Source organism: Simochromis diagramma, unplaced genomic scaffold, assembly GCF_900408965.1.
Source record: "Simochromis diagramma unplaced genomic scaffold, fSimDia1.1 OVJJ01000753.1, whole genome shotgun sequence".
NCBI lineage: Eukaryota > Metazoa > Chordata > Actinopteri > Cichliformes > Cichlidae > Simochromis > Simochromis diagramma.
The window spans coordinates 11,296,958-11,307,558 of NW_024387523.1; the positions used below are offsets into that span (position 1 = coordinate 11,296,958).

Sequence of the window (10,601 nt, forward strand, 5' to 3'; positions counted from 1 at the left end):
TTGACATGTGATGTGGGTGTTAAATTTGATAGCTGTGGCTCGGTGCTGAGGGGCAATGAGTCAGAGTCAATAAGGACCAGGAGGTGTGACTGACCTCTTTCAACTGTCCTTCTTTCACCCCACAGCCCTCCTCCTTTCTCTTTGCATCTTGTTGTTTGAATTGCTCGCCGTGTTTGTTATTCAACCTTTGTTTTAAGATAGTGACTCATAACCAACTCTTGCCTACTTGTGTACCTTTGACTCTAGACCGAAAATGGCCAGACCCTGTTTTTCTGCTTAAAGCGCATGACTCTTCATGTTCCTTTCAGGCTCTTTTCTCGCACAAATCCTTGTCCCTTCTTATGCTGCGATCAGGGAGTGGAGCCTTTAGGTTTATCTGCGATTGGAAAAGCTTTCTGACTCACTCCCTCACACAAACACACATTTTATAGGCGATGACTCATTGCAACGCAGGCCATTCAGATCCACAGTACACCAAAGTTGAACTGGTACGTGAGTGCGTTGTTAGCGTGGCCATGTTTGCAATGCCACACACATTAACCTTTATATGCATTAGGGTGCTGTTACGCGGAGGGCTTATGACACGCCACCTACGCAGCTTTTATCTCCGTCGCCGAGAAAATAAGTGTTGCTGTTGCTTTTGGTCGCCCTTGTACTTATTAAAAAAAAAAAAGGTGTCAAAGTGTGCACATATCATGTGTGTTGAACAGATAATGGTACAGATGTGTTTGTGTGCATAAAACCAAAGGCAGAAAAGAATTCATCATGACACTGGCAGATGAGGAACATAAAATGTGTTGAGTGACTCATGCAGGACGGCCATCAGCCGACACAGTGGCAGACAACACATAATGTAACCCACATGCACGTAATTGGCTTCATGAAGTGCCATATACAGAGAGGCACATCTCAAATTACACATAATGCACACATACACCAAGGTTTTTTTTTTCCAGATGAACACAGACAGTGCAGTGCAAAATGTTCCCGAACTCATTTGTACCATTTTTGCATGTCTGTGGAAGAGATGAGTCACTTTTAACTGCAGTCGTCACGTAACTACTGTCACTTAGACTGATTCACTCGCCAAACAATTTCTAAAATAACAATCAACCTCTCTGTCGACATTTTTATGTAGAGGGAGAGAGGGTATGCTTATTATAGAAAAACTGATTCACTGAAACAATGCAAAGCATAAAAATATATTTTTATTCTTAAATGCAAGCGACCAATAATGCACATTTTATTCTGTGTTATATAAAAGTCTAGCAAAGACAACAGGAGCCTGGATTACAAATTGTAGATCTCTTACAAAGCATCACGGCGCTACAACACTACCACTGCAATACTGCTCAGAGCAGATGTGTGATGTGGTTTTGGCAATGAGGCTGCTTTTCATTTATAAATTGCCTTTTAATCTTTCTGTTATCATAAAATCAAAACCAAACAATTTGAGTATTTAATTTTCATCATCTGTGTCGTCTTCATCCTCGTCAACATCCTCTTCGGATTCATCTTCATCCTCCTCTTCCTCCTCCTCCTCCTCTTTTCTCGTCTGACGACTACCAGCTCTTTGTTGCTGTGACAACAAATAAACAGTCAATGCAACTAAAACGCCTGGCAGGTAATCATTAAGCTCAACTTCCAAGGAATCTGTTTTTTTGCTTTGTTTCTTCAGTCGCGGTTGTTAGTAGAAACAATGAAGGGTAGGTGTAAACACACCGCAAAGTGTGCTGAGACCACATTCCTCACATTAACTTCTCATGAGGGTTGACTTATGTATTTATACAGTACTGTGTAAGTTTTGGGTTACCCATTATTTCTTTGTAATTTGCTTACATAGATGAAACATAAGCAAACATAGATATATGTACACACACATTTCCATATATGTGCAAATATACGTGGAAAAAGATTGTTTTTAAACGTGCCAACACTTCCCTGTGTCTTTACCTTTTACATAAATCAAAAACAGAATTTGTACAGTTTTAACAAGCTTGAAAGTCAATATCTGGCATCTTTATTCATACTTTTTGGTAATGCCTTTAAGTAGTTTTCAGGAATAGTTCTTCAGGCTTCTTGAAGGACATTCAAAGCTCTTTTCTTAATGTTGGATGCCTTTAAAAAAATCCACATTGCACTGCAAATGAGTGAAAAAGTAGCCAATGTCCAAATAAAAAACACAGAGAAACCATAAAGCCTGGAGAACTACTGCTCAAGACCACTGTAAAAATTATAAGAAAGTCTGGCTCCAGGAAGCAAAAGTACCTTCCTTATTGTGTGAACGGTATTCATGTAAGAATGAGGACACTTTCTCCATGTCCACTAACATGCTCTACTTTCAACTTTCCATTCTGGCTTCATCCTTAATGCAAACAGGGTCATAAATCCTCTTTTTCCTGACTGCAAATGTCGTTTCTGTTTAGCAGTGATTGCAAATTTCTCTCAGATAAAAATCAAACCTAATCAGCGAAGCCAAAGTATGATCTCAAGATGTGACGCAACACATATCTGAGGCATATTCTAGTGACAGCTGCGTACAGCAATCTGTATCTGCAAGTTCCAATATGGGCATCTGTAGATACTGTAGAGTCTACAGTGTAGACACTACATTTCAACAGACTCCACGAGACCCACGGAAAACAGTTAATTAAAAATATCAAATTCTTATTTGTCAATTAGTGAGAAATTGTAGTCTAGAATGCAAATATATAAAAAAATTAAATGAAATCACAAAACAGTGCAGTGTCACTGTTAAGATCCTGGGGTAAAACTGAATGCAGGAGGAAATGCGTGATGTTCCTTGGATGCAATGTCATGGGTAACAAAAAAACAACACCGATTGATGGCCAGGGTGATTCCACGCATAATCATTGCAACTACTGATAAGACTCACTGTTATCAAGCACGTATGAGTGGTATGAGAAAGACTTCTGAGCTCACAACAGGAAGAAGGGAATTTTGAATTTTATCATCGCAATGAAACTTGTGCAACACTCAAAGCCAAAGGTGAAAAGGAATGGCATTACAGATACTTGTTGGGGAATTCTTGTCTCTGTATTGGAGCTTTTAATCACTGACTGTATCTTACCTGTAATGTCCCTGTTGAGTTCAGGAAGGACCCGGTCCGATCAAGGGAAGTTTTGGAATTAGCTCGCACTATGTCTAAGCGTGACTGGTAGTCGGGGGGGTGCAGAGAACTCCTGAACACCTGCCAGAGACAGTAAGAGGGGCTGAAAAGAGGTACTTTTCTATAGAGACAAAACTGAATGGAAGCAGCACCTGTACACAAGCCCACGGGGCATAGCAAACAGTACAATAAGGTCATATAGGTTAAATTCAGGGTATTTTATTTACAATGCATTAAAAGTAGGGACTCGGATAAAAACACACAAACAGATAGAGAAAGTAAAAATACTCTACAACAAAAGTCACCGACAGCAATGACAGTCTGTTAATGTCACACATGTCCTTAAACCAGCTCCAAAACTATTATTTTCATAGCAAACACAAACTACTGCTGAAACCACCCCAGTGGTTTTCACTGTGTAGAAAACAAATTCAGCCATGGTTCTCGATCAGGATTATCTGCATGCCTGTCATTGTGCCCGTTTCAGATGATTCAATCTCCCATGCTTTGTACTATGAGTCACTGAAAAACAGCCTTGTCTCGATGAGGAGTTTTGCTTCCATATGAATGGAAGGCAAATGATTCAGTGCAAAAACACACAGATGAGATAGCGAGGGGTGGAGGAAAATAACACAAGGGCAACTGCAGGAGGAACGTTGCTCGACGAACATCATTGATCCTTTGTTTTTTCAGGACGCGCTTTCTCTCTTAAAAATAATACAGCAAACCTCTCATTAAATTGTAAACACAAGCAACCCAGTTAGCATGACTGAATGAATTGTGTAGAATTCAATGCAGGTTACTTCAAACGCTGACGTAAATTAAAGGGTGTGTGCATGTACGAGCATTGACTCAAAGAAAGATGGGTGCATAAGACCGTGTTATTACCGATGTATTAAAATAACCTGACGATGTATATACATTTATGTACATTTTTAACCTCAGTATGTCCATTTGGCTAAGGCCAAGGCCACTGTTGAGCAGAGCATCAACTTACCTCCAAGTCCTCCTCCTCGTCCACACTTTGAATGCTTTGGTAGGCCAGGGTGTACACCTCCAAAGCCTTGGCGTGGAATGACATTTCCACTGTCACAAACTCACAAAAGATTTTCTACAGTGAGAGAAGACACGAATATCAAATACTGAATATTTCAATATGGACCAGACAGACCAGTGCACTGTGACAGCAGACAGAGCACAGGATCAGTCCAGACAGTCCACAAAATCAGCTGATATCTTTCTACATATCACAGTAAATCCTACGTGGGGCTGTTTGGTTGTCCACAGTCGCCGCACACATGCTAGCCCTATTGCAACAGGCCCTGCACTACTGTTACTTCTGCTTTTCCCCACCTCTGACATTGTTCTTGTGCATGTTGGGCTGTATGTGCATGTGTATGTGCATGGTTCCCATATGGAAAAGATATATATAAATCTTATAAAGTTTGTATCTGTCTTGTGTGAAACTTGTATGAAAAGCATATAAGAGTGAAAACAGATATAAGATCCCTTGAAAAATTATATAATGAAACTTGTATGTTTTGGATACTTACTAAAACAATGTATGAAAGTAATGAGAAAGTGGCCACTTTCATGAGTAAATCATGTAAGCCTTATATGATTTACTCATGAAAGTGGCCATTTTCATGAGTAATCACATATAAGTTTTTACTATTTCTTTTCCATATGGGTTACTAAGTCAAAGCAAATCTATGAAATATAAATTACTGCAGACAGCAATAATTATAATAATCTTCCTTTCACCAGAGTTATCCAAACCAAACTGTTATCATCATCAGACTAGTTCAATATTAATTAAACCAAGATTTGTACTAATATATATATATATATATATATATATATATATACACACTTAAATATAAAAACTTAAATATAAAAACACAAAAATATATAAAAAAATTATATATAAAAACTTCATGATCGAGATCGGTTCATGAACGTACGTCAGTTTTTAACGCTCATAAATCAAATGCAATGATTGCTCGTTCATATGTATGTTACACATACACATACATACACACCAGTGGCACGCCTCTACAATTCTACACCATTAACTGAGGGTGAAACATGGTCACAACAGGGAAATCTTTCCAGATATTTCCATGCTACGTCCAAAGAACCACGATCGACATAAAAGTCTGCAAGTAGTTGCTGTGAACGGCAGATGTGGCCATTTGTTACTCTGTAGTCAAGTACTGCTTGCCTGTTCAATCATTCCCATCTTAATTTCTATGTTTACAATTAAAAGCTATCATAACTGAATTTAATATAAGGATTTAAGTATCTGACCTGTAACAAAATGTTGAATGTTGCATCCTTTCCTCTATTAGTGACCGTGTTAAACACAGCTCAAAATCATATTTTTTGATAATTCAGTTGTTTAAACTGTAAACTTATGTATTTAGGTTTATTATTTATAGTTTAAAATAACATTAACTGTACTACATACAGGTCGGGTCAGTTGTCATTCGGTCTTTTTTATAAGTTACTCATTCCTATTGCATTTTAACGGTTCCAAATTTTTACTAATTAAATATGTTTTCTTTAAAATTCTCAAGTGTGAATGCTTTAATGCAAGTTTGAAGCCAGTACTTAATAATCTGAGGTGCACAGAAAGTAAACCTTGATGTCTTGGATCTTCTGCCTCTCAAACTCATCGATGGTCTCCTCCAGCTGCTTCGTGGTCCGTGTGGCATCCATGGTGGCTCTCTGGAGTTCACTCTCAGCCTAACGGCAAAAACAATATATACATATAAAACTCAACTCAAAACATAACAGACTAAAATAAGTCAGGTGCAATGTCCAACTGGTTTAAGCTCTTGTAAAGAATTTACACTGTGCTTGTGAGTTTGTTTCTGGAATGTTTTTCATATTTCTATTCATACATTACCACTGATGAAAACACATATTACATGGGACGCACCTGAGACTGAAAGCTCAGTCAAGGAAACTTAAGAAATATAAGCTTAAACTGTCCAAACTTGGCACAACAAACATTTCAAACAGCTCTAAGCTGATGTCTATAACTAACGAAGAATTGAATTGATATTAGCAGGCATTCATTTGATTATTTATACAGATGGCTGTTGTAACACTGAAGCCTTTTTGTCAATCTGGTATCAGAGAGAGATTTAAAGAACTGAAGAGAAACAAGTCAAGGATACAATGATCTGCCTGTCTGAGGGGTTTCTCTGCCTGGTCCTCTCGAGCTGAGCCATCTGTTTGGCTTCTCTGTCTCTGGCACTCTGAGTAGTCTTCAGATCCTCCTGCACGGATACACAAATTCCCAGAAGTTATCAAAAGAATTAATAGTGGTAGCGTGTAATGCACAGTTTGCTAAACATGACTTAACATATAAGAATTTGGTGTGCATCAGTGAGGATCAGGATCTCCAGTAGATCCTGTTGTGCAAGTTTTTGGTTTATCTTCAACTGTACTGTCAACCATAGGTTTTTAATTGCTCTGTGACTTTAGCCGTTGAGCATATTGAAGGAGAGGGCACACTTTTTTAAAAATTAAAATGAATGAATGCATGCAAGAGCAGAATACAAGTAAACACAGACAAGGACTAAAAGCCAAACAAGGCAAACATTTACTTAAGACAATTTGGACAGTAGTGCGGCGTCTGTGAAATACCACAGGATGTCTTCTTGATATACTTAAAAAAAAAATAGTGGTTAGCAGAGAAGAGTGCTGGCAATGGGTCAAAGTGGCTTGTAGAGGTAGTGATATGTTATCATTAAGACAATACTGCCCTCATGTGCCTTTGCCATAGTAATGACACCAACAGCAAATTGTTCTGCGTCCCTCACTGCCCCCTAGGCTCCTTCATCCAGGCTTACCTGTTGTTCCTAGAGTATTTAAAAGTAGAATGGGAGGGAGAGCCTTCAGTTTTCAGGGCCCTCTTCTGTGGAACCAGCTTCCCGTTTGGATTCAGGAGACAGACACTATCTCTACTTTTAAGATTAGGCTTAAAACATTCCTTTTTGCTAAAGCATATAGTTAGGGCTGGACCAGGTGACCCTGAATCCTCCCTTAGTTATGCTGCAATAGATGTTGGCTGCCGGGGGACTCCCATGATGCACTGAGTTTTTCCTTTCCAGTCATCTTTCTCACTCACTATGTGTTAATAGACCTCTCTGCATTGAATCGTACCTGCTATTAATCTCTGTTCTCCCTCTTCTCTTAGTCTCTCTTCCACAGCATGTCTTTATCCTGTCTTCCTTCTCTCACCCCAACTGGTCACAGCAGATGGCCCCGCCCCTCCCTGAGCCTGGTTCTGCTGGAGGTTTCTTCCTGTTAAAAGGGAGTTTTTCCTTCCCACTGTTGCCAAAGTGCTTGCTCATAGGGGGTCATAAGATTGTTAGGTTTTTCTCTGTATCTATTATTTTAGGATCTACTGTACAATATAAAGTGCCTTGAGGCAACTGTTGTTGTGATTTGGTGCTATATAAATAAAATTGAATTGAAATGAATTATTCATTTAGCGACACTATTGCAAAATTTCACAAATTTATTTATGAATTTGTGTGTAAAATCTTGGATTTTAACACGCAAATATCTGACAGAAAAAGTCACAACAAGGCACTGAAAAAATTCACTAAAATCCTTGTTGGCCCTGTGACAACCTGATTACCTGTCCAGGTTGTACTCCAAATCCTGCTTTATGACAGCTGGGATAGGCTCCAGCGCACCTTATTGGATGGATGTGTGGTTCAAATCAGTGTCAACATGGCAGTAGGCTGCAGTAAAACTTACCCTTTTCCGTTTCACCACAGCTCCATAGCTTTTTAATGGCTCTATGATTTTAGATTCAAGTCGTTCCACCTACAAGACCAGCTCTGCATTAGTTTCTCTTCTACCCAATATTTAAATTATGGATATGAACACGAAATAATGATTGATGGTAAGGATTCAAGGAGGTCCACCTGAGCTTGACGATAATCTTGAATCTTGGCCAGATGGTCAGCATACTGCTTCATCCCCCTCTTAAGGCTTGGTGTTTCGGTGTCTGCATACAGGCTAATTTCCCGGACTAGAAGGTCTGCCTTGTCTCGTACCTTGGCTGTCTTACTGACATAGGCAGCAAAGAGTTGGCACATCTGTCCAAAATGTTTCTCCACATTGGTGATGTTCTCTTGGATCCTCCTTGTCTGGTTATCCCTGGAAAGGATAAAGGAGAACATCAACAGCAGTAATGAAACATAATTTTATAAACGGTTTCATATATTTGAGTAGGGAAAACGATAAACGTCTATTTTGCACAAGGCCTGTGAAAATTACTTATTGCTGTTTCATCTAAATGCAAGTAGCAATCCATACAAAACATCCTGTAGATGCGATGCATCCTGGCTTGTTATCCTTCGCTCCATTACTCTTTGGTTATACGGTCACTCGACCAGCTGCATGCAATAAAACAGCTAAACTAGTAAGTGCGCTGCTTTAGTATTATAAACACATGCCCGTTCAGTGAATAGTGACTCTATAGCTATATAGCATCACTAACTATGGCTTAACCGACGAACAAATAACTCGTTATGAGTGCAGTTTATCGATGAGAAGCGTGACGACACAGGTTAACTAGTTAACTGCTAGCCTACCTTTATGTACCTTTATGTACAGTACGTCCGATTATTTTGTTAATGCTAACGTTAACTCTCCCCACTAAATAACACGGGATGTGTTTGACGGGTGGGATCTTTCTTACCTCGCGCTCGCGTCAGGCGTACGGCTCATCATTGCAGGCACACGGTGTGAAATATGTTCGGGTAGATCCGCGTTGATAGAATCTCTGATTTTACGTTAGCTAGCTATCAATGAACGCTCTTTTCTATCAGGCAAGCACGCCAGTGGACCGTTTCCATGGAGTCCCTCCAGCGTTTCCGCTTTAGGAGTGCAAAAAGGAATCCTGGGAGATGGAGTCGTTATAGCTGTAAGCGCTCCATCTTTCTCTCTCTCTCTTTTTTTATTTCTTTACTTTTCTTTGAAGCCACTGAAAAAGTTGCTTTTTCTTTACAGCTACAGCTTCTCAAGATGACGGAAAATGGACAGGTATGCAATCATGTCTAATGTAATAATCTACTCTACCTATTACAGGGATGACCTCGATAGATAAATAGACAAACAGACAAACAGAGGCAACACTGTTAAAAGTACCATAGACACACACGATTATAATGTGAGATGGCGCAAAATTTTATATACAAAACTGATAAAATGAGGAAAAAAAGTTACTGAAAAATAATATTGTACAAAAAAGAGATTTTAGTAAACAGCAGTGCAAATAACATTAACCAATGATAATTACACTATTATACTAGATTAAGAAACGACATCCCAAAGGAATAACGCGGAAATGTGTGCTGCATCCTGACGTGTGTTCGCCTGTCATAAAAAAGGGAGTTGATGTAGGGTTTTATAAAGAACAGCAGCAAAGGATTTCCTTAAGTGTTCTCAGTGTCAGTCTTTTTTTGAACCAGATATCAGAGGGTATATATTTATATATATATATATATATATATATATATATATATATATATATATATATATATATATATATATATATTTATTATAATGCACCTTTCTTACACAGCCTAAATTCTTATGTCTCTGACTCATAAGGTTTGAATGCTTCAAGACTGTATAATACATATCTGTATAATGCAGTGTCTAACTGAGACATAGGCCTCTTATTAAAACAACAATGATGCCTTCTTTGTATGAATACCTTGTCATCATAACCATGAAATTTTTAAATATCCATCTGTTTCACTTTAGTATTTTTCACATAGTTTTGATGAACTTGAAAACCTAATGTTTGTGTATGCTTGGTAATTTATTCCCCGCGTTCTCATACAGCAACATGGGCTGGTGCTAACAAAAAGCAGCTTTTCAATCTCATTAATATATGTAATATTGTGCTGTACTATTACAAATATTAATAGTATTGCAATAATAGTATTTCTTTTCTTTGTGTTAACAGTGCCAAATTCCTTCCTCTAAAATCCAAATATTTGGCTGCTCTCCATCGGTTTCCCAAATAGATTAAGGTATATTGCAACAAAAAGGGCCATAAATAGTCATTTTCAACAACAGCTTGACTATTTTTGAACTGGTGCCAAGAGCAGACTTTGTGATCACTGAAATGAATGGAGGCCTCATTGTAATTCCCTCCTCTGTGTTTGGGAATGCATGAATGTCACCAGCTGCCACGTCTGCTCCTCTGTGGAAAATGTCCAAAAACCTTAATTATCACGCTTAATCATCCATGGGATTGAAGCAGGGGAGATCCCACTGTAACAGATTGGAGATGTAAAACACGGTCATTGCATTGAGCTGTGTGCCTGGAATCCCAAGAGAACCCAGTTTATCCTCCCCAATACAGCTGATGTTGGTATAGATTAATTTTTTTGTTAAATGCATCTCATAGAACCTTCCCATTGTAAGATTG

General features: G+C 38.6%; 1 protein-coding gene across 2 annotated transcripts; it reads right to left on the reverse strand.

Annotated features, from left to right (window-relative positions):
- Positions 1-1,188: 1,188 nt before the first annotated feature.
- cibar1 (CBY1 interacting BAR domain containing 1) lies at positions 1,189-9,044 on the reverse strand. 2 transcript variants are annotated; one of them, XM_040021378.1, is made up of 9 exons: positions 8,859-9,044; positions 8,080-8,314; positions 7,910-7,978; positions 6,316-6,417; positions 6,075-6,080; positions 5,774-5,878; positions 4,128-4,241; positions 3,092-3,211; positions 1,189-1,579 (listed from the first exon to the last, which is right to left on the reverse strand). In XM_040021378.1, the coding sequence occupies exons 1-9, from the start codon at positions 8,888-8,890 to the stop codon at positions 1,460-1,462; spliced, it is 903 nt and encodes a 300-aa protein (XP_039877312.1). In that variant the 5' UTR covers positions 8,891-9,044; the 3' UTR covers positions 1,189-1,459. The 2 variants fall into 2 exon arrangements, with proteins under 2 accessions (XP_039877312.1, XP_039877311.1); XM_040021377.1 differs by lacking the exon at positions 8,859-9,044 and adding an exon at positions 8,474-8,763.
- Positions 9,045-10,601: the final 1,557 nt, after the last annotated feature.